Consider the following 27272-nt stretch of genomic DNA (forward strand, 5'->3'; position numbering starts at 1 on the left):
CTTTTGCAGAACTTGTCACACTGGTCAAGTTGGATGTAAACCTAATCAGGTCACCCCAGTGGCCCCACTCCGGCTCATACCTGCGTTCGGTGAACCCTTTTCCAAAGTTATAGTGGATTGTGTTAGCCCATTGCCAAAGACTGAATCTGGCCATCAGTGTTTGCTAACTATTATGTGTACTGCATCCAGATTCCTGGAGGCAATACCTCTCAGAAATATTAAAGCTAAAACTGTGGCGAAGGCTCGTACCAAGTTTTTTTACTTTATTTGGTTTACCTAAAGAAATCCAGTCTGATCAAGGAAGTAATTTTACATCTGGATTGTTCCAGCAGGTAGATTATGAACTGGGAGCTAAACAAATTACAGCGTCTGAGTACCATCTGGAATCGCAAGGGGCTTTAGAAAGATTTCATTCTACCCTCTAAACAATGATTAAGACATACCGTGTTGAAAATGGAAAAGACTGGGATGAAGGAATACATTTGCTTTTGTTTGCAGTATGAGAGTCGGGATAGGAATTACTGGGCTTTAGCCCTTTTGGACTTGTATTTGGTCATAGAGTGAGGGGAACTTTGGCTTTGTTAAAGGAACAGTGGATTGATGGGGATGTACTTGTTAACTTGTTAGACAATGTTTTGAAGTTCAAAAATAAAGTACACCAAGCCAGTAGTCTAGCGAGACAAAACTTAAAGATTTCTCAAAACAAAATGAAGTGTTGATTTGATAAGTGGGCTTGCGAAAGAAAATACCAGGTGGGGGATAAGGTGCTTGCCTTATTTCCAATGTTGACAAATCCACTTCAGGCGATATTCAATGGACTGTATGGAATAGTTTTTCAAAGTAATGATATGAATTATGTAATTAAAACACCCAACCAACGTAAACTAACACAGGTGGTACACATAAAAAGATAAAGCCTTATTTTGTCAAGCAGGCACCATCTGTGAGTGTTGTGAAAATATATGAATCTGGCAACCCTGAGAATGAAACAATTGACTCGTCTAAGGCTACGTCCACATTAGACCGGATAGACCAAAGCTTTTTCTCTTCGTTTTGACCCTCTGTCCACACTGAAACTGTGTTTTCCCCCCTCGAAAACAGAGATTTTGTACAACGCCCTCCTGAGCGTGTAAATTTGAAAATGCTGATTGTGTAGTGCAGCGTGGACGGGCTAAACAGATATTTTTAAAAACGCTGTCATGACGTGCTGGAACAGATGGCGGAAGCATGGCATTTAATTGTTTTCTTGAATGCAACCCTCCACACAACCTAACAATTTCAGAACAGACGGCAACAATACTGAAGCCAGAAAAGTTAGAAATATACTTACCTAATACTTTGACCCATAGCTTACTGAATAAATAAGTATACTAACTTTGCCCTGTTTTCTGTCCTTGCTTGTGTGAAGGTAGTTTACCTATTTATGCAAGTACTTCTTTGACAATAGATGTGTAACAGCCTAATGTAACATTGTATGGAAATACAAGATAACACTGATGCAGACATGTTTTATACATTTAACAAGGCGCTTTATTTGTCACGGACTCTTCTGGCAATCCACCACCTTACTATTTACCTCAGGAATTGGGCTTCAATCCCCTCATTTAATTTCCAATCATTCCCAGGTTCCACTACCTACACACACCTGTTTTCCATCAGAAAATGCAGGATAAAGGAAGGATGTGGAAGCATTGGAAAGGGTACAGAGGAGATTTACCAGGATGCTGCCTGGTTTAGAAAGTATGCATTATGGTCAGAGATTAGGGGAGCTAGGGCTTTACTCTTTGGAGAGAAGGAGGATGAGAGGAGACATGATAGAGGTGTACAAGATAATAAGAGGAATAGATAAAGTGGATAGCCAGCGCCTCTTCCCCAGGGCACCACTGCTCAATACAAGAGGACATGGCTTTAAGGTAGGGGGTGGGAAGTTCAAGGGGGATATTAGAGGAAGTATTTTTACTCAGAGAGTGGTTGGTGCGTGGAATGCACTGCCTGAGTCAGTGGTGGAGGCAGATACACTAGTGAAGTTTAAGAGACTACTAGACAGGTATATGGAGGAATCTAAGGTGGGGGCTTATATGGGAGGCAGGGTTTGAGGGTCGGCACAACATTGTGGGCCGAAGGGCCTGTGCTGTGCTGTACTATTAAAATGTTCTATGTTCTAAAGACGCTGTGATCACAACAAGGAGCTGCCAGTTCATTGGTCGACTCTGGTGTGAGTAACCTCATTTCATGGTTCTTAGGGCCATTAGTTCTAAGTCTAGCATCACTCCTGGATTCTCTCCAAACCCAAGACTTCAGCTAAAGACTCTCCTGGAAACCGATTCCATGCTTGCTACGGCGATAATGCCTTCTGACTCTGTCCCCGCGCCCGGGTTCTGCACTTGGGTTCGTCCACCACAACACTCGTGTAATGTGATTAATGTATTGCTTGTGCAAACAGTCAATAGATGCAATTATCACCTTTGCCCAGTAACTCATTCTATTGCACATGTTAAACACAGAAAAAATAATACACAAAGACATGGCCAAGGTAAAGGCAAACAAATGAGGTAACAGCAAATGTCACTTTTGCCCAGTAACAAGCCTCATTCCATTTAGTTGTAGCTGTCGTCCCTTACATCGGTGAAGAGACTATGGCTGCAGAAAATGTTTCTGGACAAACACGCACCAAGTACACCTTTTCTTCTTCGCTTGTTTTCCGTGTGTCTTGTGCATGCCCAGCAGGAGGAGATTCACCCAAATATCCATTCTAATGTGGACGGAGGTATTTTGAAAATCACCTGGTGTGGACGTCTATTGTTTTTATGCCAAACCGACGTTTTCAAAATTATCCGGTCTAGTGTGGACGTAGCCTGAGACTTTTTACAAGCCAAACATGGTCCCAGTTAGGCTAATGAACTTGGTTGTTCTAGAAAACATTGATAACAAGTTGGATCATCTGCAGCCAAAGCAAGAACAACAGCTGAAGGAATTAATTCTGAAGTTTAAAGATTTATTTCCCGGTGTTCCCAAGCAAACGACGGTCGCAGTACATGACGTAGATATTGGTCAAGCCAAACCGATTAAACAACACCCATATCACATGAACGTAGAAAAGTGTAAATTGGCTGAGCAACAAATTGAATATATGCTGAAAAATGGTATTTTTAGGCCTTCAAAATCAGATTGGAGCTCACCGTGTGTTATAGTGCCCAAACCTGATGGTACTGTTAGATTTTGCACTGATTATAGGAAGGTAAATGCAGTAACAAAAACAGATGCCTATTCTATCCCTAGGGTGGATGATTGCATCGATAAAGTTGGAAAAGCTAAAGTTATTATAAAGGTTGATCTGTTGAAAGGGTATTGGTATGTTCCATTGACAGACAGAGGTAGAGAAATTTCTGCATTTGTGACAGCTTCTGGGTTGTATGAATACAATGTTTTGCCATTTGGAATGAAAAATGCTCCAGGAACATTCCAGAGAATGATTGATTCTGTAATTCGAGGGTTAGAACACGCAATTGCCTATATTGGTGACTTAGTCACAGGGAGTGACACTTGGGAAGAGCATATCTCTGCAGTAGAAAAGCTGTTTGACAGGCTTTCCCAGGCCAACCTTACAGTTAACTTAGCTGAGAGTGAATTTGGCCCTGCCACTGTGACCTATCTTGGCTATGTAGTAGGTCGAGACAAGTTGGCTCCTGTTCAGGCAATTTCTGAAGTTCCTATTCCAACTAGTAAGAAGCCTCTTAGAAGATTTCTGGGAATGGTTGGATATTATCATAAGTTCTGTAAGAACTTTGCAGATATCGCTCTTCCTCTGACTAATCTCCTGAAGAAGGGTGAAAAGTTTGTTTGGACCGAGCCTTGTCAGGAGGCATTTGATTGATTGAAAGTTATTGTTTGAGATTAGGTCAATCAATGTAGTGTCATCAACAAATGTAATTAGCAGATTGGAGCTGTGGGTGATGACACAAGTCATGGGTGCACAGAGAGTAAAGGAGAGGGCCAAGGACACAACCCTGTGGGGTTTGTGTGCTGAGGGTCAGAGAGACAGAGGTGAGGGAGTCCACTCTTACCACCTGCCGGCGATCTGACAGGAAGTCCAGGATCCAGCTACACAAGGGCAGGGTGAAGGCCGAGGTCTCTGAGCTTCTTGTCGATACTTCACGCCTTCATATGGCTACGGCTCTGCCCGTGACTGCAAGGAACTGCAGAGAACTTTGGAGAGCAGAGAACATCAGAGAAACAAGCCTCCCCTCCATGGACTCTTCCTACACTTCCCCTGTGTCGGAAAAGCAGACATTGTACTCAAAGACCCTCACAACCCGGACATTCTTGCTGCAAACCCGCTCCCCCATCGGGGAAGAGATTCAAAAGCCTTAAAGCGCGTACCACCAGGCTCAAGGACGGCTTCCTGTCTGCGGTTATAAGCCAAATGAATGGTCTCCAGTCCGATAAAATGGACTCGACCTCACAATGTAACTCGATGTGACCCTGCACCATATGTCTATCTGCACTGCACTTTCTCTACAGCCATAATGCTTTGTTACAGTTATTGTTTTGTCGTATATCAGCTCAATGTACTGTAGTAATGTATCAATCTGTGTGGAACGTAGGTCAGGCAAGATTTTCACTGTACGTGATGATAATAAACAAATTCCCTATTTTAATCATGTGGAAATATTAGACAGACTGAGCTGCTTTGGAGCCACAGAAGGAAACTTAACTGTTGTCATTTCTGAAGAATGCAAATAAATGGAAAAGGCTTCAATCTCGCATTATGATCTGCGGTAACTGGGATCAGGTGACCGGTGGTGGGTCTGCCATATCAATATCAGAATCAGGTTTAATAGCACCGGCAAATGTCATGAAATTCGTTGTCTCTGCGGCAGCAATAGAACCGAATTTATAGCAATAGATTTTAACAATTGTGATTTAAAATAAGAATATATATATATTAAATAGTTAAATTATGTAAGTAGTACAACATTAAAAAGAAAATGAAATAAACTATTTTAATTGTGTGGAAGTATTTGACTGACTGAGTTGTTGCTTTGGAAATTCTGGAGTGAAGCTTAACTAAACTGCACACATTTCTGAGAAGCTCAGATAAATAGAAAAGGCTAAATTCTCACATAAATGGGTCATACACCCAGAAACATTGGCTGCACTTCAGCAGGTAAAAACAGTGGAATGAAACATGCTGAAAATATTGCAGACAAAAACATATTGTCCACCCACAACGAGAGGACGTGACAGATCCGGATCTCACTGCCTTGTTTGAATGGGCAGAAGATGAAGCTACACGGACACGTAGAGCAGTGACCGGAAGATGCTGCAGATCTGCGGGGAAAATGTGAACAGGAAACGGGATCAGGTGACAGGTGGAGGGTCTCCCACCTGAACCGGTGACTCTGGTCCTCGCCCCTCACACGCTGCCCAACCCATCCGCCGCATTTCCCATATTATTCCATATTTACACTAGATACATATTTAGTTTTTCACTCCATATCTTCCCTGTCCCTTTCCATCCACCTCCAGGTCACAGAGTCACGGGCTCGATTCCCATCCCGGTCCGACACACAATTCAGATGCAAACTGGAAATGTGTAGGTTTCATTTAAATCAGTCTTATGTTCATAAACACTAATTTCCATTCACATTCCTCCGGCCTCACTGGACAGTAACACTGAAACAGCAGATGGTGGCCATTCACCCCCTCTAACCATCAACAAGATGGCGGCTGCTCTCCCATCTCAGTCACGTGTTTCTGCCCGATCCTCATTTCCTCGATCCCTCCGGTCTCCACACATCTGCTGGCCTCTGTTTTATGTCAGGACGATCACTGAGTCTTCACCACCCTCTGTGGTGGGGATTTACAGACATTCACCACCCTTGGAGTGGAGACATTTCCCCTCATCTCAGTCCCAGACAGTCCACCCCCTTTTTCAGAGACTGGGATCCCTGGTTCAACTGGTAATGATGTTATGCATTTCAATGTGTTCACCTCTCAGTCCTCGATTCTCGAAATGAAAGTGTTAGCGCATTTGATCTTTCTTCATATGATGACCCCACCACTCCAGGTGAATCTTCATTGCACTCTCTATAACAAATACTCTCTAACCTCTTTGTTAATCCTCTATGGAATTAACTTCCATCTTCTGCAGCCCCGTGTTGCCCCAACCACTCACCTCCCACCCCTGTCACTATTTCCACCTTCCCACCTCCCCCTCACCTGGACCCACCTCTCACTCCCCAGCTCTTGCCCCATCCCCACCCCTCACCTCTTTTCTCTGACTATTTCCCGTCCACTCTCAGTCCAGAGGGAGGGTCTCGGCCCGAAATGTTGACGGTCCATTTCCCTCCACAGATGCTGCCCGACCCACTGAGTTCCTCCGGCAGTTTGTTCTTTGGTCTGTATAACCCGTGTTAGTGTGGGGAGCGGGATTTTACACCATATTCCCGGTACAATCTCAACAAAACACAAATAATTGTCACTTTGCCCGGACCATTGGCCCCGCTTGCAGGGCAACAGTCTGCCGGTGTTTGCCCCCAATGTGGTGAATCGCCACCACCGTGGGCTCAGACATTTCCACAGATGAGCCCCTCCTGTCCCCACCGGGACAAACATCCTGTCCGCCCCCTCTCTCACCGTCTTCATCCTCTCCCTCCCCGGGGAACCGGCATCAAACCGACGGGCCGAGCGGTCTCCTCCTACCTCTCAGCGATACATCAGACTCCGGCCGCAGGAGACGCTTCACAAACGCCCCAACTTCCCTCGGAGGGACATGGAAATAAATCAGAAAGCGGACATTTACTTTGGGATTTGCAGCTGGAGACGGGGTAACGCCCTCTCGGCTGGTCCGCCTCCACTATTGGGTGTAACCAGTGATTGACAACGCTTCGCACCAATGGGAATAGCGCAGCTCTGTAATCAATTCAATTCCTCTGTTGACTGTTCGGGTGGTGGGCGTGCCTCGCGCTCAGTAGCTCAGCCGTTAAACCGAAAAAGCTCGAGCACAGCAGCGCGTGTGTGACGTAAGGCACCGCGATCGTAACAGCAGATGCAGATACGGGGAGACCATGGGTGACGTCAGGCGTGTGGGAGGGGCTGTTGTGTGACGTCACGTGAGGGGGAGGGCTTCAATTTTAAAACACCTTTTGTTGGGTCTGATCTGGAACAACAAAATTAAATTCGGGTTTCATCGGGACCGGATCCGGTGTTGTGAGATGTGTCCGGCTGTGCCGTGTTGGTGGTGGAGTGGGCAGCGGGGTGTTTGTCTCCGGGCTCTCCTCAGCCCCGGTTTTCACTTTGCGACCGAGCCCGGGCCGTGGGTCAATTCCTTGTGGTTCTGCAGGGGGTTTGGGGCGAAGGGACAGTCTGTCTGTCTGTCTGTCTGTCTGTGTGAGTCGGGGTTATGAGTGGGTCCCGGGACACATTAACTTGTAAACACCGGACCATCTGGTGAATTGGATCAGACAGCTTCGCTCGCCTGTCCTTTCAGGAAACAACAATTCTCTCTTCATATCAATGACTGTCTAAACTTGCTGTGAACAAGATTATGTGTTACAAGATTGTGAGTTACAGAGTCTAGGACAGCTGTCACCGTCATGGGCTGCGAGTGCAGACAGGGATTGGGGTGACTGAGCTGTGCATCAGAGAAGGACACGGGTTTGTACAGCCTCCTGTGGGGTAGAAATGTCCACACGGTGAATTATGATCTGCTGGCACATCGGGAGTCTGAAAGGGAAAGGGAATAGGGAAGGGGCTGAGCAGAGAGTTTTAACAGGGGAACCTGTTCAGGGGTGGAGGGGTACAGGAGCTGTCTGATAGATCGTTTTAATTGTTTTTTATAATCTGACAGATGGTGACTGAGGAAGAAGCTTGTTGACGGAAGATACCCGGAGGCGAGCGGCTCAGACCCGGAATCAGGAATTGAATTGAATTGACTTTATTTCTTACATCCATCAGGAGTAAAAATCTTTACGTTATGTCTCCATCTAAATGTGCAACGTGGAATCATAGTAATTTATAATAGTTTATAATAAATAAAACAGACAATGTAATATAGAGCACACTCAAGTCCCCGTGAGTTCATCAGTCTGACGGCCTGGTGGAAGAAGCTGTCCCGGAGCCTGTTGGTCCTGGCTTTTATGTTGCGGTACCGCTTCCCGGATGGTATCAGGAGAGTGACAGTGATGTGATTTCCTGTGTCACGGGTACAGACAGTCGTCTCAAGTGAGGAGTTTGTGTGGAGATGCAGCTTTCCTGGAGGTGGAGGAAAGAGGACACACCAACAGGTGGAACCAGCTGTGGGAAGACATGGTTTGTCAGGTCTGACGAACAGCTGAATGTACCATAACCTTCAGACTGAATCAGAAAACCATTCTGAGGGTATTTGAAATGTCAGAAGCAGGGGAGATGTGATCACATGTGCAGAGGGCAGGAGTTGTGTCTCCATCAGACCCTCAGTGAGATGGTTCAAGTTACAAGTGCAGGGATGAAAGCACAGTGTTTAAGGCCAGATTTTATCATTGATTCTGACACAGTGAGAGGGGTAGTTTTCCTGTAAGGAAGCAACATTAATGGAAGACGACACAGGGACTTCATCAATTGCCAGTTGTTTAGCAGAAGTGACCAATTTGTACGTTACCTTGACAGAAACAGATATTCACAGTGGTGACAAAGGGGTTCAGTCTGGTTTATTTCAGGTTGGAGAGGGGTGTGGAGTTTTGAAATCAATGCCTTGCGGTGCCACCATCGTTAATTTGTCGTGTCCGGAGTGGTGGATCACACAGCACGGAAACAGGCCTTTGGCCGGCCATACCTGTTCTGACCATCCACTCACTGTCCACACTGGTCCCATTTATCAGCACTCGGTTCATAGCCGACTGTATCTCGGCAGTTTCAATGCTCATCCACTTCGTAATGTTGTGAAGGGACCTGCCTTCACCACTACCTCGGACAGTGTGTTCCAGATTTCAGCTACCCTCTGAGTGAAAAATCTCTTCCTCAGATCCCTGTAAACCTCTTCGTCCTCTGTTTAAATCTGTGCCCTCTGATCAGTGACACCTCTGTCCCAGGATCGTGGCCGACATGGGCATCAGTGAGGTCTTTGACAAGGTTCAGCATGGTAAGATGCTGTGGAAAGTTAGATCACATGGGATCCAGGGAGAGCTGGCTAACTGGATGCACAGTTGTCTTGATGGTAGGAAGCAGAGAGTGATGGTGGGAGGCTGTTTATTGGACTCAAGGCCCGGCCCAGTAGGGTTCCCCAAGGTTACAACCATTGCTCTCGTTATTTATTGACATTTAATTATATTTGCAGTTACACAGTTTGTTGAATTATATGCAAACAACAGGAATTCTGCAGATGCTGGAAATTCAAGCAACACACATCAAAGTTGCTGGTGAACGCAGCAGGCCAGGCAGCATCTCTAGGAAGAGGTGCAGTCAACGTTTCAGGCCGAGACCCTTCGTCAGGACTAACTGAAGGAAGAGTGAGTAAGGGATTTGAAAGTTGGAGGGGGAGGGGGAGATCCAAAATTATAGGAGAAGACAGGAGGGGGAGGGATGGAGCCAAGAGCTGGACAGGTGATAGGCAAAAGGGGATACGAGAGGATCATGGGACTGGAGGTCCGGGAAGAAAGACGGGGGGGGGGGACCCTGAGGATGGGCAAGAGGTATATTCAGAGGGACAGAGGGAGAAAAAGGAGAGTGAGAGAAAGAATGTGTGTATATAAATAAGTAACAGATGGGGTACAAGGGGGAGGTGGGGCATTAGCGGAAGTTAGAGAAGTCGATGTTCATGCCATCAGGTTAGAGGCTACCCAGACGGAATATAAATTGTTGTTCCTCCAACCTGAGTGTGGCTTCATCTTTACAGTAGAGGAGGCCGTGGATAGACATGTCAGAATGGGAATGGGATGTGGAATTAAAACGTGTGGCCACTGGGAGATCCTGCTTTCTCTGGCGGACAGAGCGTAGATGTTCAGCAAAGCGGTCTCCCAGTCTGCGTCGGGTCTCACCAATATATAAAAGGACACATCGGGAGCACCGGACGCAGTATATCACCCCAGTCGACTCACAGGTGAAGTGTTGCCTCACCTGGAAGGACTGTTTGGGGCCCTGAATTCCCTTCCTCCACTATCAACTCTGCTCTTAAACGCATCTCCCCCATTTCACGTACATCTGCTCTCACTCCATCCTCCTGCCACCCCACTAGGAATAGGGTTCCCCTGGTCCTCATCTACCACCCCACCAGCCTCCGGGTCCAACATATTATTCTCCGTAACTTCCGCCACCTCCAACGGGATCCCACCACTAAGCACATCTTTCCCTCCCCTCCTCTCTCTGCATTCTGCAGGGATCGCTCCCTACACGACTCCCTTGTCCATTCATCCCCCCATCCCTCCCCACTGATCTCCCTCCTGGCACTTATCCGTGTAAGCAGAACAAGTGCTACACATTCCCTTACACTTCCTCCCTTACCACCATTCAGGACTCACAGGTGAAGTGTTGAATTATATGCTCCACTTGATCTTTCATTGATCCTGTTGCTATTCTATAGATTTGCTAAGTGTTCCTGTAGAAAAAAAGAATCTCACGGTTATATGTGGTGACATATATGTACTTTAATGAAGGCAATGTGCAGGTATTTGCAAATAGGCAGTAAAAACAAAAGCAGGTCAGCATTGACTAGAAGGGCCGAAGGGCCTGCTTCAGTGCTGCTGGACTATGTGACTCCAATAATATTCTGATTTGTAATTTCCACAGTTAGTGCTTTGCTACTAAACACTGAACCCAGAAATTTACCCAAACGAGAATTGAAAGTCTCTTAGCTGGCGACAAAAAGCGTTTACAAGCTGTGATACTTACCAAAGGGGGTGTTACTAAGTACTGACCATGCAGGGTGCCCAAACTTTTACTTCGGGCCCTTTTCCTTTTTTGCTATTTTGAAACTGTAAAAGATGGAAATAAAAATGTAATCCTGCTTAAAATATTAAAGAAATGTGCCATGTTTGACTTTGTGCCTTTTGGAAATCAGGTCATCTTTTACTCGCTTAACTATTCACAGTAACGGAAATTTAACCAGGGGCGCCCAAACATTTGCATGCCACTGCATATATCCTGTGACTTCCAAACTGCTTCCAGAAATTCCTGCCATTGCTGCTATGTTTTCATCCTGCCCATGTTCTTTTCAAATCAATTTTGACCAATTTTTCTCTCATCCCTCTCTAATTCTCTTTATTCCACATCTGACTTTAGATTCTCCTTCTCTAATGTCAGGGTGAATTTGATCATATTAAGATCACTTGCCCTTAAGGGTTCTTTGAACTTAAGTGACCTAATGAATTCTGGATCATTACAACACCCAGTCCAGAATAGCTGATCCCCAAGTGGGTTCAACCACGAGCTGCTCTAAAAACGCATCTTGTAGGAATTCTAGGAATTCCTCCTCTGAGACCAACACCATCCTAATTTTCCTAATCACCTGCATGACAATCCCCCATGAGTATTGTAACATTGCCCTTTTGGCACACATTTTCTATCTCCCATTGTAATTTGTGGACTACATACTCACTACTGTTTGGAGGTCTCTATACAATTCCCATCAGGGATTTTTTTTTACATTTGCTGTTCCTTAATTCTACCCATGGATTGTACACCTTCCAACCCTATGCCACCTCTTTCTAATGATTTTATTTAATATTTTACCAACAGAGCCACACAACTCCACTACCAGCTTGTTCTTTCAAGAAGCATGTAAGTATCTGATCAGCAGTCGTGATAAGAAAGACAGGCCAGAAAACTTAAATGAGATACTCAGAAAAATGAATCATCACTATGAAAGAAAACATTAACCAGTGGAATGAGTATGACCCTCCGTGATCTGGGCCGTCAATTATGTGTCGGGCAGCACCTAATTAATTAGCATGTTTATTTCCGCTTTTTTCTTAAAGATGTGCTGTGTGCCCCCCCCCGGCTACCGCTGCATTCTCCGCGAATCACTATCTGTCTGTGATCTGGGGGTTGGGGTGGTGGGACACTGGGGTGTCGTCTGTTTCCATCAGGCAGGCAGCTCATCTTCTCCTATGTCTGCCCACCTCGATGTCGAAGGTCGAGGTTCGTTGTCTGCTGTGGCTGATGTGGAAGGCTTGCTTGACTGCTGAGCCTCGCACCTTTTTAGATCATACAGTTCTTTGTAAGCACTCAAATCATCCTGCAAATATCCCCTAAACCGACGTACCCTTTCAAAATTAAAGTCGTACTTTATCATTGCAGCGAAAATCTCACGCAGTTGCTTCACGTTTATTTCACTGATGAATTCGGTTTTGATTGTGATCCTTTCCTCTTCCAATTGCATCAGCTCTTCATCTATCAGTTCTTGGTCATGGGATGCCAAAACCTCTTCAACATCATCTTCGTCAGCTTCCACAAACCAAACTCATGTTGTCCTTACTTCGTTCACGATGATCAAAACGCTTAATTATGTCTAATTTTACGCTGTGTAACACCCTTACGATCTCTTTCAGGCTTTTCCAATACCTTAGAACTCATCTCGCTAACGGCTGCTTAATGCAATGTGTTTAAGCAATCCCAGCGAGAATGCCATTCCGAATCCGGAGGGAGAGCGGCTGCTCGGGGCGCGCGCTGCCTTTTTTGGCTCACTGATTTTTTCGTGCACTGATTTTTCTGTAACAGTGAAAACACCTTCTGTTAGAGAAAACAGGGAACTAATGTAGGTCTTTTGTAACAGTGAGGTTTCATAAAGCGAACGTTTGAAAAGTGGGGTACACCTGTACAGGACAGGATGGTTAACAAAAGGAAAAAAAAAATCAAAAGTAAATGAAGTACAAACAAACAAGGCAGTAAGTGCAGAAAATGCCAAGAAAAACCAGAAACAATCCAACACATTTCAGAATCCTGCAGCAGTTTAACTCAATGTGATAACTTACAGAGGTACAATCAAGTGGCAAATATCACTCACCAAAATCTTGCTTTAAAATTCAAACTCATGAATGCCCTCCATCACTTCATAAAGGCACCATAAATTCAAGCCTGATCCAGTTTTATAGTCAAAATCTTACAAATTATTTGATAATCAATACATTATTACAGATAGGATAATCCATAATAACCATCTGGATATAATATTACAGGATAAACAAGCAGGAACAAATTCCTCAATAAATAAAACCATTCCCAACACACATGTTCCTCGACCAGTGGAGCACCTCACCACAGGTATTGTTTGTGTCATCAGTCAGACAACCGAAAGATTTTCTCCATCAATCAGCTTCCAAATGTTGCTAGTCTGACATTCGTTGCCATGCCCCGCTGCTGATTCCCTTCTCCTCGACTTATTCAGTCTACAGAAAGTTCAAGGGAAACCTCTTCACCCACAGAGTGGTGACTGGAACCTATCCCATAGGGAGAGCCAGAGGTGAATAACAGGGGAGGATTTAAAAGGACTGTTGTGGAACTGAATCACTGGCAGAGTCCTGCCGGTCTGAGTTGACTCTCTACTGTACACTAGTCATGTTATGAATTCACTAAGTACCATAGACAGAGTTTAAAATAGAACTGATTTACTTGTCTCAGATCCAGAATATTAAACTCCAGTCCCATTAAAGGTGAATATGCAGCAGAAGAAACTCCTTCCATGCCCGGTGACCAGGGTGCAGAACCGGGTGTGGTGAGCAGCAGCAATAATTGCAGAGTTCAGCACTGACAGTCACTCTCGAAATTGCATTCAGCAACCGTGATGGCCAAACATCCAGCATGCAGCTTATTGAAACTTTCTCCCCAGTGTGAACCCGGTAGCGTGTCACAAGTGTAACATACTGTAAGGTTTCACTGCTCATGTAATGGCCTCTCTGCAATGTTTCACTGCTGAGGTAATGGTTTCTCTGTCGCAGCAATGTTTAGGTTACGACTAGAGATAACAGGGTTTTGGAGTGCAGGGCTATCCACTGACAGAAATGTTCTTCCTTGTGAGTCTGGAAGAGAGATTTTCATGGTCTTTTGTCGGAGAGAGATGAGAAGACACGAATGGAGAGAGTGGGCCCTTTTATCTTTTTTTGTTTACTTCACTAACCACATAGTCAAAGTAAGAATTATAAAGCTCAATCACTTAATCACATATTGTGTACTGTTTGTTATTTTGGGGTACTGATTTGTAACAGGGGACACATCACGAAGCATCCACCCAAATGAGATTTCTTAAGTTTGGCCAGGCTGAGGGGCTATCACCCCCTATATTAAGCAGCTAGCCGAAGCGGGGGTTATATAAGGTTAGATGACTAAGCGAATCGCTTCCCACGGTCAGAGCAGGTGAACGGCCTCTCTCCACTGTGAACTCGCTGGTGTCTCTGTAGTTGACATGACCGAGTGAATCCCTTCCCACAGACTGAGCAGGTGAAAGGCCTCTCCCCTGTGTGAACTCTCTGATGAGCCACCAGTTGAAATGATGAAGCAAATCCCTTCCCACAGTCTGAGCAGGTGAATGGCCGCTCCCCAGTGTGAACTCTCTGATGGACCTTCAGATGAGATGACATAGTAAATCCCTTCCCACAGTCTGAGCAGGTGAATGGCCTCTCCCCAGTGTGAAATCGCTGATGTATCTTCAGTTGAGATGACGAAATGAATCCCTTCCCACAGTCTGAGCAGGTGAATGGCCATTCCCCTGTGTGGGCTGACTGGTGTGTCACGAGGTGAGATGACCGATTGAATCCCTTGCCACAGACTGAGCAGGAGAACTGCCACTTCCCAGTGTGAACTGACTGGTGTCTCTGTAGGAAGGCTGAATCAGTGAATCCCTTCCCACAGACTGAGCAGGTGAATGGCCACGCCCCGGTATGAACTAACTGGTGTCTTAGTAGGTGAGGTGACAAAGTGAATCCCTTCCCACAGTCTGAGCAGGTGAACGGCCGCTCCCCAGTGTGAACATGCTGATGTACCTTCAGTTGAGATGACGAAGTGAATCCTTTCCCACAGTCTGAGCAGGTGAATGGCCTCTCCCCAGTGTGGAGTCTCTGATGTACCTTTAGTTTAGATGACCGCGTGAATCCCTTCCCACAGTCTGAGCAGTTGAAAGGCTTCTCCCCAGTGTGAACTCGCTGATGTATCTTCAGCTTAGATGATGAAATGAATCCCTTCCCACAGTCTGAGCAGGTGAACGGCCACTCCCCGGTGTGAACTCGCTGATGTACCTTCAGTTTAGATGAGCAAGTGAATCCTTTCCCACAGTCTTTGCAGGTGAACGGCCTCTCTCCAGTGTGAACTCGCTGATGTACCTTCAGTTTAGATGAGCAAGTGAATCCTTTCCCACAGTCTTTGCAGGTGAATGGCCTCTCTCCAGTGTGAACTCGCTGATGTACCTTCAGTTTAGATGAGTAAGTGAATCCCTTCCCGCAGTCTGGGCAGGTGAACGGCTGCTCCCCGGTGTGAACTCGCTGGTGAGCCATTAGGTCAGATGACCGAGTGAATCCTTCCCCAGAAATTCAGCAGATGACCAGCCTCCGCCTAGTGTGAATTGACTGGTGCGTCCACAGGTGGGAAGACTGACTGAATCCTTTCTCACACACAGAACAGGTGAATGGCCTTGCCCAGTGTGAACCTGCTGATGTTCCTTCAGTTGAGATGACCGAGTGAATCCATTCCTGCCGTCTAAGGAGATGAATGGGTTTTCCCCTGTGTAAAATGATGGACGTGCCAGTTGGTCAGATGATCGAGTGAATCCCTCCCCACAGTCTGAGCAGGAAGGATGTTCGACTGAATCCTTTGCTCCACTTCTTAAATATCTGGACAGAGACAGCAAAACTGGCGTGTTGTGTTCAAGATTCCCGTAGACAAATTCCTTGTCATTTTTAACCTGTAAAAAGATTTACAAAATCCATCAATGTGTGAAGGACAACATTTCTGGTGAGATCACTTGAGTTGTCAAGGTGTAATTCGACATCAAACTGTTACAGAGAATTTCAACCCAAGTTGGAGAGAGAAATTATTTTCTAACTGGGCACAGTGCTGGTATCTGGAATGACCATCAAACTCTCTGATGCTCTTCCTGTCTCTATAAGAATGGGGCATTTCTGCCATCTCCAATCTGTCACCTGGCTCAGTTTGACTCTCTCCATTGGTATTATTCCCTGTTCCTGCTGAGCTGCATGGGTGCCTGGCCCCACAGTAAATGAAACACTCTCACACAAATAGCCTTTGTTGACGTGCAGCTGGAATTTTCTTTTATGTACTGCTAATTTAAAGTGCCACAGTTTTAACACCATGTAAATATCTCCTGCTCAGATGTATGGTTGGTCTGCACAGCTGTTAAAAGGAATTAGAGTGAATATTAGTGTTATTTCAGGTTCTTGTCACAGTCATAGAGAAGTACAACACAGAAAGAGACCCTTCGGCCAATCTGGTTTGTGCTGAACTATTTAAACTTTCTACTCCCATATCCCTACCATCCAGGTACCTACACAAACCTCTTAAATGTTGAAATTAAGCTCGCATGCACCACTTCCGCTGTTCATTCCACATGTGGATGTTCGTCTGTGTGAAGAAGTTTCCCATCATGTTCCCCTTAAAGTTTCACCTTTCACACTTAATCCATGGCCTCTGATTGTATTCTCATCCAATCTCAGTGGAAAAAGCCTGCTTGCATTTACTCCATCTATAACCCTCATAATGTTGGAACACCTCCATCAAATTTCCTGTCAATCTTTTATATTCCAGGGAATATAGTCCTGATCTGTTCATTCTTTCCTTATAACCCAATTCCTCCAGATGTGACAACATCCTCGTGAATTTTCTCTGAACTCTTTCAACTTATTTTACATTTTCCTGTAGGTTGGTGACCAAAACTGCACACAATACTCCAAATCAGGCCTCACCAATGTCTTGTACAATGTCAATATGACATCCATCTCCTGTACTCAGTACTTTGATTTGTGAAGGCCGATGTGCCAAAATCTTTCTTTCCATCCTGATCAAACTGTGACACCACTTTCAGTGAATTATGGACCTGTATTCCCAGATTCCTTTCTTCTACAACACTTCTCAGAGCCCTACTCAGAGCAGTGTGTAAGACCTTGTTCCTATCAACATGCAACACTTCACACTTGTCCGCATTAAATTCCTTTTTCCGTTTTGCAAGCCATTTTTTCAGCAGGTCCAGATCACACTGCAAACCATGATAGTATTTCTCACTGTCCACTACACCACAAATATTGGTGTCATCCACAAATTTGCTGATCCAGTTAACCATGTTACCATCCAGATTACTGATATAGATGACAAGCAACAACAGATCCAGCACTGATCCCTGTGGCATAACACTAGTCACAGACCTCCAGTCAGAGAGGCAACCATCTGCTACCACACTCTGGCTTCTCCCAAAGACAGTGTCTCATCCAGTTTACTATCTCATCTTGAATGCTGAGTGACTGAATCTTCTTGACCAACCTCCCATATGAGACTTTGTCAAGTGCCTTGCTAAAGTCCATGTAGACAACATCCACTGCCTTGCTTTCCTGATAACATCTTCGAGAGACTCTATAAGTTTGGTTGGACATGACCTACTGTGTACAAACCCATGCTGCCTATCCTTAATCAGTCCACATCTATCTAAATAATTGTATATCTGCTTCCTGCATGTATGTTCCAATAACTTTCCCTCTACCGATGTCAAGCTCACCAACATACAATATCTTACTTTATTTTTTAGAGCCTTTCTTGAACAACAGAACAACATTGGCTGTCCTCCAATCCTCCAGTACCTCACTTGTCACCGCAGATGATTTAAATATCTGTGTTTAGGTCCTGACAATTTCTGCACGTGTCTACCTCAAGGTCCCAGGGAACAACTTGTCAGGCCCTGGGGATTTATCCATGGTAATTTTTTCTTACGACAGCAAACACCCCCACCTCTGTAATCTGTACAGGGTCCATGAAGTTGATGTTGCTTTCCCTCATTTCTATAGACTCTGTGTCCATCTCCTGTGTAAATACGGATGCAAACAAATATTTAAAATCTCCCCCATCTATTTTGTCTCCTCGTATGGATTATCATTCTGATCTTCCAGTGTGGGCATTTTTCTGCACTGACCTTCTCCATGTCTCTATGACAGAGAAGCTGGGCAAATTTGATTGTCGGGGAAACTGGTAGGAATGACAATGGAGCAGCAAAGGCTGGAGTTTCTGGGAGCAATTCGGGAGCTGAGTGATAGACACATCCCAAAGAACTGGAAGCATTGTAAAGACAGGAGAGCACAACCGTGGCTGAAATGAGAAGCCAAAGCCAATGTAGAAGCAAAAGAGAGGGCAAATAATATAAGAAAAAAACTTGGGAAGCTTTCAGAAACCAACAGAAGATAACTAAAAAGAAATGTCAGATGAGCTCAGGGCGTGGAATTATGTTATTGTAGTCGCTATGATTCTTGGTTGCACCCAACAGGCTGAGGCATTCAGAGAAACAAAATATCAGGGGCCTCAATATAAGACCATAAGACCATAAGACAAAGAAGCAGAAGTCGGCCATTTGGCCCATCGAGTCTGCTCCGCCATTTTATCATGAGCTGATCCATTCTCCCATTTAGTCCCACTCCCCCGCCTTCTCACCATAACCTTTGATGCCCTGGCTACACAGATACCTATCAATCTCTGCCTTAAATACACCCAATGACTTGGACTGCACTGCTGCCCGTGGCAACAAATTCCATAGATTCACCACGCTCTGACCAAAAAAATGTCTTTGCATTTCTGTTCTGAATGGGTGCCCTTCAATCCTTAAGTCATGCCCTCACGTACTAGACTCCCCGATCATAGAAACATAGAAAATAGGTGCAGGAGTAGGCCATTCGGCCCTTTGAGCCTGCACCGCTATTCAGTATGATCATGGCTGATCATCCAACTCAGAACCCTGTACCTGCCTTCCCTCCATACCCATTGATCCCTTTAGCCACAAGGGCCATATCTAACTCCCTCTTAAATATAGCCAATGAACTGGCCTCAACTGTTTCCTGTGGCAGAGAATTCCACAGATTCACCACTCTCTGTGTGAAGAAGTTTTTCCTAATCTCGGTCCTAAAAGGCATCCCCTTTATCCTCAAACTGTGACCCCTCATTCTGGACTTAAACAACATCAGGAACAATCTTCCTGCATCTAGCCTGTCCAATCCCTTTAGGATCTTATACGTTTCAATCAGATCCCCCCTCAATCTTCTAAATTCCAACGAGTACAAGCCCAGTTCATCCAGTCTTTCTTCATATGAAAGTCCTGCCAGCCCAGGAATCAATCTGGTGAACCTTCTTTGTACTCCCTCTATGGCAAGGATCTCTTTCCTCAGATTAGGGGACCAAAACTGCACACAATACTCCAGGTATGGTCTCACCAAGGCCTTGTACAACTGCAGTAGTACCTCCCTGCTCCTGTACTCGAATTCTCTTGCTATGAATGCCAGCATACCATTCGCCTTTTTCACCACCTGCTGTACCTGCATGCCCACTTTCAATGACTGGTGTATAATGACACCCAGGTCTCGTTGCACCTCCCCTTTTCCTAATCGGCCACCATTCAGATAATAATCTGTTTTCCTGTTTTTGCCACCAAAGTGGATAACTTCACATTTATCCACATTAAATTGCATCTGCCATGAATTTGCCCACTCACCTAACCTATCAAAGTCGCCCTGCATCCTCTTAGCATCCTCCTCACAGCTAACACTGCCACCCAGCTTCATGTCATCCGCAAACTTGGAGATGCTGCATTTAATTCCCTTATCCAAGTCATTGATATACATTGTAAACAACTGGGGTCCCGGCACTGAGCCTTGCGGTACCCCACTAGTCACTGCCTGCCATTCTGAAAAAGTCCCGTTTATTCCCACTCTTTGCTTCCTGTCTGCCAACCAATTCTCTATCCACATCAATACCTTACCTCCAATACCGTGTGCTTTAAGTTTGCACACTAATCTCCTGCGTGGGACCTTGTCAAAAGTCTTTTGAAAATCCAAATATACCACATCTACTGATTCTCCCCTATCCACTCTACTAGTTACATCCTCAAAAAATTCTATGAGATTCGTCAGACATGATTTTCCTTTCACAAATCCATGCTGACTTTGTCCGATGATTTCACCGCTTTCCAAATGTGCTGTTATCACATCTTTGATAACTGACTCTAGCAGTTTCCCCACCACCGATGTTAGGCTAAATGGTCTATAATTCCCTGGTTTCTCTCTCCCTCCTTTTTTCAAAAAGTGGGGTTACATTAGCCACCCTCCAATCCTCAGGAACTAGTCCAGAATCTAAAGAGTTTTGAAAAATTATCACTAATGTATCCACTATTTCTTAGGCTACTTCCTTAAGCGCTCTGGGATGTAGACCATCTGGCCCTGGGGATTTATCTGCCTTTAATCCCTTCAATTTACCTAACATCACTTCCCTACTAACATGTATTTCCCTCAGTTCCTCCATCTCACTGGACCCTCTGTCCCCTACTATTTCCGGAAGATTATTTATGTCCTCCTTAGTGAAGACAGAACCAAAGTAATTACTCAATTGGTCTGCCATGTCCTTGCTCCCCATAATCAATTCACCTGTTTCTGTCTGTAGGGGACCTACATTTGTCTTAGCCAATCTTTTTTCTTTTCACATATCTATAAAAGCTTTTACAGTCAGTTTTTATGTTCCCTGCCAGTTTTCTCTCATAATCTTTTTCCCCTTCCTAATTAAGCCCTTTGTCCTCCTCTGCTGAAATCTGAATTTCTCCCAGTCCTCAGGTGAGCCACTTTTTCTGGCTAATTTGTATGCTTCTTCTTTGGAATTGATACTATCCCTAATTTCCCTTGTCAGCCACGGGTGCACTACCTTCCTTGATTTATTCTTTTGCCAAACTGGGATGAACAATTGTTGTAGTTCATCCATGCGATCTTTAAATGCTTGCCATTGCATATCCACCGTCAACCCTTTAAGTGTCATTTGCCAGTCTATCTTAGCTACTTCACGTCTCATACCTTCAAAGTTACCCCTCTTTAAGTTCAGAACCTTTGTTTATGAATTAACTATGTCACTCTCCATCCTAATGAAGAATTCCACCATATTATGGTCACTCTTACCCAAGGGGCCTCTCACGACAAGATTGCTAATTAACTGTTCCTCATTGCTCAAAACCCAGTCTAGAATAGCCTGCTGTCTAGTTGGTTCCTCGACATGTTGGTTCAAAAAACCATCCCGCATACATTCCAAGAAATCCTCTTCCTCAGCACCTTTACCAATTTGGTTCACCCAATCTACATGTAGATTGAAGTCACCCATTATAACTGCTGTTCCTTTATTGCACACATTTCTAATTTCCTGTTTAATACCATCCCCAACCTCACTACTACTGTTAGGTGGCCTGTACACAACTCCCACCAGCATTTTCTGCCCCTTAGTGTTATGCAGCTCTACCCATATCGATTCCACATCCTCCCAGCTTATGTCCTTCCTTTCTATTGTGTTAATCTTCTCTCTAACCAGCAACGCCACCCCACCTCCTTTTCTTTCATGTCTATCCCTCCTGAATATTGAATATCCCTGAATGTTGAGCTCCCATCCTTGGTCACCCTGGAGCCATGTCTCTGTGATCCCAACTATATCATATTCATTAATAACAATCTGCACTTTTAATTCATCCACCTTGTTACGAATGCTCCTTGCATTAAAACACAAAACCTTCAGGCACACTTTTACAACTCTCTTAGCCCTTATACAATTATGTTGAAAAGTGGCCCTTTTTGATGCTTGCGCTGGATTTGTCGGCCTGCCAGATTTACTTTTCACCTTACTACTTTTTGCTTCTACCCTCATTTTACGCCCCTCTGTCTCTCTGCACTGGTTCCCATACCCCTGTTGTGAACTAACCTCCTCTTGCCTAGCCTCTTTAATTTGATTCCCACCCCCCAACCATTCTGGTTTAAAGTCACCTCAGTAGCCCTCACTAATCTCCCTGCCAGGATATTGGGAAACAACTTTGCCACATCCACTCTGTCCATGCCTTTCAACATTCGAAATGTTTCTATGAGGTCTCCCCTCATTCTTCTAAACTCCAAGGAATACAGTCCAAGAGCGGACAAATGCTCCTCATATGTTAACCCTCTCATTCCCGGAATCATTCTGGTGAATCTTCTCTGTACCCTCTCCAACGTCAGCACATCTTTTCTTAAATAAGGAGACCAAAACTGCCCACAGAACTCCAAGTGAGGTCTCACCAGCGCCTTATCGAGCCTCAACATCACATCTCTGCTCCTATACTCTATTCCTCTAGAAATGAATGCCAACATTGCATTCGCCTTCTTCACAACTGACTCAACCTGGAGGTTAACCTTAAGGGTAGCCTGTACGAAGACTCCCAAGTCCCGTTGTATCTCAGAACTTTGAATTCTATCCCCGTTTAAATAATCATCTGCCCGTTTATTTTTTCTACCAAAGTGCATAACCATACACTTTCCAACATTGTACTTCATTTGCCACTTCTCTGCCCATTCTTCCAATCTATCCAAGTCTCTCTGCAGACTCTCCGTTTCCTCAGCACTACCAGCTCCTCCACCTATCTTCGTATCATCAGCAAACTTAGCCACAAAGCCATCAATTCCATAATCCAAATCGTTGTTGTACAATGTAAAAAGAAGCGGCCCCAACACGGACCCCTGTGGAACACTACTGGTAACTGGCAACCAACCAGAATAGGATCCCTTTATCCCCACTCTCGGTTTCCTGCCAATCAGACAACGCTCTATCCACGTATGTAACTTTCCCGTAATTCCATAGGCTCTTATCTTGTTAAGTAGCCTCATGTGTGGCACCTTGTCAAAGGCCTTCTGAAAATCCAAATATACAACATCCACTGCATCTCCCTTGTCTGGCCTACTGGTAATTTCCTCAAAAAATTGTAATAGGTTTGTCAGGCAGGATTTTCCTTTAAGGAACCCATACTGAGTTCTGCCTATCTTGTCATATGCCTCCAGGTACTCTGTAACCTCATCCTTGACAGTCGACTCCAACCACTTCCCAACCACCGATGTCAAACTAACAGGTCTATAATTTCCTTTTTGCTTTCTTGCCCCCTTCTTAAATAGCAGAGTGACATTTGCAATCTTCCAGTCTTCCAGAACTATGCCAGATTCTATCGACTTTTGAAAGATCATTGCTAATGCCTCCGGAATCTCCATAGCTACTTCCTTCAGAACATACGGGTGCATTCCGTCTGGTCCGGGAGATTTATCTACCTTTAGACTATTCAACTTTCTGAGTACTTTCTCTGTCGTAATTGTGACTGCGCACACTTCTCTTCCCTGCCACCCTTGAGTGTCCGGTATACTGCTGATGTCTTCCTCAGTGAAGACTGATGCAAAATACTCGTTCAGTTCCTCTGCCATCTCCTTATCTCCCATTACAATTTCTCCAGCATCATTTTCCATCGGTCCTATATCTACTCTCACCTGTCTTTTACTCTTTATGTACTTGAAAAAGCTTTTAGTATCCTCTTTGATATTCTTTGCTAGCTTCCTTTCATAGTTAATCTTTTCCCTCTTAATGACTTTCTTGGTTTCCTTTTGTAAGGTTTTAAAAACTTACCAATCCTTTGTCTTCCCACTAATTTTTGCTTCCTTGCATGCCCTCTCCTTTGCTTTAACTTTGGCTTTGACTTCTCTTGTCAACCACGATTGCATCCTTTTTCCACTCGAAAATTTCTTCCTTTTTGGAACATACCTGTCTTGTACCTTCCTCACTTCTTGCATAAATTCCAGCCACTGCTGCTCTGCTGTCTTTCCCGCCAGTGTCCCTTTCCAGTCAACTTTGGCCAGTTCCTCTCTCATGCTACTGTAATTTCCTTTACTCCACTGAAATAACGACACATCAAATTTCGGCTTTTCTTTTTCAAATTTCGCAGTGAACTCAATCATGTTATGATCACTGCCTCTGAAGGGTTCCTTTCTTAGCTCAACCCATAAAGATTCTGCACCTTCCGATGGGAATTCATTCTCTCTTCAGATTAGCAGTCAGTGCTTCCAAAGGAACTCCAGAAACAAATATCTGATCCCAGACAGAAATACTTGCTCAACACCTCATAAGCCCAAGCAGCTCGATCCCCGGGTCCATTTGACCTGGATCAAAAACTGTGATATCCCAGGACCCAACCTCACAGAGTCACACAGCTGAATCTGCCACTCACCAACCCTGAGAGTCTCACACATTGTCCCCACATCTCACACTGGGTAGTGCAATCCGGGATTTCTCCAAAACAAATGTCCAGCTGCTCGAAATTTCTGCTTCACTGCAGAAGGACGACCATCCAGCCCCATCTGTAGAAGCACTAACCAAAGTCAAAGCCTAAACACCAACAGTTCCATATGCCTGGACTGCAGATCATAGGATTATAACCTAAGCACCAGCTCTCCCAGTACTCTTTGCTGCCAGTAAAATGCTGCAGTGTGTCAGCCAGTCACAGTTCAAAAACCAGCTCTCCCACATCAATGCACAACAGAACTGGTACCTGATGACCCTCTGGCATTCCAGCTAACAAAAACTGATTCTGGAAATAACTCAGCAAGGTCAAAGGTGCAAAAGAACACTTCACAATGAAAACAAGGGTCAGAAGAAAGATTGCTGATATATAACATTGAGGAGGTGGAATACAGGGTGGACTGAGCTTGACCCAGATGGTTGATGTACATCACTGAAGTGGGGGGGGGGGGAGTGTGGTTAGGAGACTGGACAGAGGTTGAACAAGATGGGCAGGGATGAGCAGATGGAACCAGGTGAGAGAAGGGAGCAAGGACAATCACTGATGGTCCTCCAGCAATACACAGATACTGAATTAATAGTACATACTACTGTATAAAATGACAAAGTTAGAACAAACAACAGGAACTTTGCCATATATACTTTGACCCTCACCAAATTTTTATCAACACACCATAGAAAGTTTCCCATCCAGACACTTCACGCTTTTGTATGGTAACTACTCTGCCTGTAACTGCAAGGAATTGCAGAGACCTTTGGATACAGAACTTGTCCTGTCAATGCTGAACTAACAGCTGTTGCTGGGTTATAAACGTGCAGGAGCAATGTGTGGTTAAGTGCCTTGCTCAAGGACACGATACGCTGCCTGATCTGAGGCTTGAACTCAGGAATTTCAGATTGCCAGTTCAACAGCTCAACCACTTGGCCACATGCATATCACAGAAACTATTCTCCCACCCCCCCACCCCCGGAGACTTCCCAGTCCCTCAGTAAAGAAGGCAGTGAGATCAAAGATCCCCACAACCTCGGACATTCTCCTTTCTCACCTACCCCAGTCGGGGAGAAGACACAACAGCCATAAAGCTCAAGGACAAATGTGAGGAGCCTCAGGAAGCGAGACGAGTAGGGGAAGTTAACGAGACTCAGTGGCCAACATCAAATTCCTCAATACAACAGGGAGGAAGCATCCCCATGTATCCAGGTCCGTAAGCACACCACAAGATCACACACCACGTGATATTGCGTCACAAAGCGGAGGGCGGGGCAAATCTGCGGTAAACAGCCTCACGTGACCTGTTGGCGGGATTCCGTTTCAATTCTGCGGAAATAGACAGCCTGGGCTCCTGGTTTGGATCGTTCAATGCAGATTAAGTGAAGTCTACACGTTTCTGACGAGCCCAGATAACTGGAAAATAAATGAGTAATTGGTCCTCAGTTCGGAGCTCACGGCCAACATCGGATGTCCCCGCTCGGGATCGGTCTCAATACTCACCGATGGGAAAAGTGATATCTTCGGCCCGCAGACAGTGATCCCGACCCAAGAGGTGAGGCACTTTGCCGATCCCTCAGACGATCCGCTTCATCACTGAGCGGAAAGGAAAACACCGCCCACCCGGAGATAGTGAGCATGCCCGGTGGTAATTGCGACATCCAGAGGGCGGGGCCTCAGAAACACCCGCAGACATTCCAGTTAAAGGAACATGTGTGGCCATGATGAGGCTAAACTTAGGTTGGAGGAGCAACACCTCATATACCGTCTAGGTAGTCTCCAGCCCCTTGGTATGAACATAGAATTCTCCAAATTCCGGTAATTCCCTCCCTCTCCCTTACTCTATCCCTATTTCACATCACCTCCCTCATAGTACCGCCTCCTTCTACTACTGCGCATTGTTCTCCTGCCAATCACCTCCCTGCCTCCCCTCCCCCACCCCTTTGTCTTTCAAATTACTGTTTTTTTCAACTACCAGCATTCTTCAAACCCTCCCCAAAGTTCTTCCTTCAGTCCTGACCAAGGGTTTCGGCCCGAAACGTCAACTAATCTTTTCAACTGATGTTGACTGACCTACTGAGTTCCTCCAGCGCATTGTGAGTGTTCCTTTGATGTGTGGCAAAAGTATTGCTCAAAATTATTGTGCACACGCTTTCATTTGTGGTGGTGTCAAAGGATGTACAGTCAATACTGGGTCTATCTGGCTGTGAGAGACGTAATTTGGTGAAAAGAGCCTGGACAGTGACACAGAGTCAGAATACAGGACCTGATGAAAGAGTATCAGGACTTGTTCAAGTGCTTTGTTGTCTTCCAGCAGAGCACACGATTAAAACTGACAACACAGAGCCACCCGCAGTACATCCATGTAGAAAAGTGCCTTTTGCATTACGTGATCAACTGAAAACAGAGCTGAAGCGACAAAATGTTGAATTACAGTCGGCGGAAGGTGATGTAACTCGACTGCAGGTCCAGCTCATGGAGGCAAATGCTGACATGGAGAATATAAAAGCAGCAGCTGCAGTTTCTGAGATGACCAAACAGGAGGCAATTGATGATGTGAATAAGCAATGGCAGGAGGAAGTTGCTTCAATGCAAGAAATCTTGCGATTTGTACAGTATTGCAATAGGCTTTGACAGTTTTTGACATAATTTATATGTGGTTTTCAGCATGATTTATGATCTATTACCACTCCTAAAAAATTTGTGTCAGATACCTTATCAATTTCAACAGCATTTATTCTAAGTTTACTGTATGAATTTGGTGCACGGTTTCCAAATATTGTGAATGTAGTTTTACCTTGATTCAGTGATAATTTGATAGTGTCAAACCATTTCTTTATCATTTTTAATTATTTTTTCCACTTTATCCAAAAGTTGTTTCAGATGTTCCCCACTACAAAACATAATTGTATCATCAGCAAACAATATACATTTTAATGTCTGAGAAACCAAACATATATTGTTTATATACAAAATGAACAGCAATTGATCAAGCACTGAACGTTGT

At 44.8% G+C, this 27272-nt stretch overlaps 1 protein-coding gene across 5 annotated transcripts; it reads right to left on the minus strand.

Moving 5' to 3' along the window:
- Window positions 1–8140: 8140 nt before the first annotated feature.
- On the minus strand, window positions 8141–25879 carry LOC140206788 (uncharacterized). Of its 5 annotated transcripts, XR_011888386.1 has the most exons (5): window positions 25769–25879; window positions 25327–25681; window positions 10867–15865; window positions 10497–10573; window positions 8141–8298 (listed from the first exon to the last, which is right to left on the minus strand). XR_011888386.1 is itself a non-coding variant. In XM_072275004.1 (3 exons), exon 3 carries the CDS (start codon window positions 15456–15458, stop codon window positions 14295–14297), a length of 1164 nt encoding a protein of 387 aa, XP_072131105.1. In that variant the 5' UTR covers window positions 15459–15865; window positions 25570–25681; window positions 25769–25879; the 3' UTR covers window positions 10582–14294. The 5 variants fall into 5 exon arrangements, 4 of the variants coding, with proteins under 4 accessions (XP_072131105.1, XP_072131104.1, XP_072131107.1 ...); XM_072275004.1 differs by lacking the exons at window positions 8141–8298; window positions 10497–10573 and having other exon boundaries at window positions 10582–15865; window positions 25570–25681; XM_072275003.1 differs by lacking the exons at window positions 8141–8298; window positions 10497–10573 and having other exon boundaries at window positions 10582–15865.
- Between the last annotated feature and the right edge of the window lie 1393 nt (window positions 25880–27272).

Source organism: Mobula birostris, chromosome 13 (genome assembly GCF_030028105.1).
Source record: "Mobula birostris isolate sMobBir1 chromosome 13, sMobBir1.hap1, whole genome shotgun sequence".
Lineage (NCBI taxonomy): Eukaryota > Metazoa > Chordata > Chondrichthyes > Myliobatiformes > Myliobatidae > Mobula > Mobula birostris.

Coding starts and splice junctions, on each gene's coding strand:
- LOC140206788 (XM_072275006.1), bottom strand. CDS start 15,458: ATGGCTCACCAGCGAGTTCACACCGGGGAGCAGCCGTTCACCTGCCCA.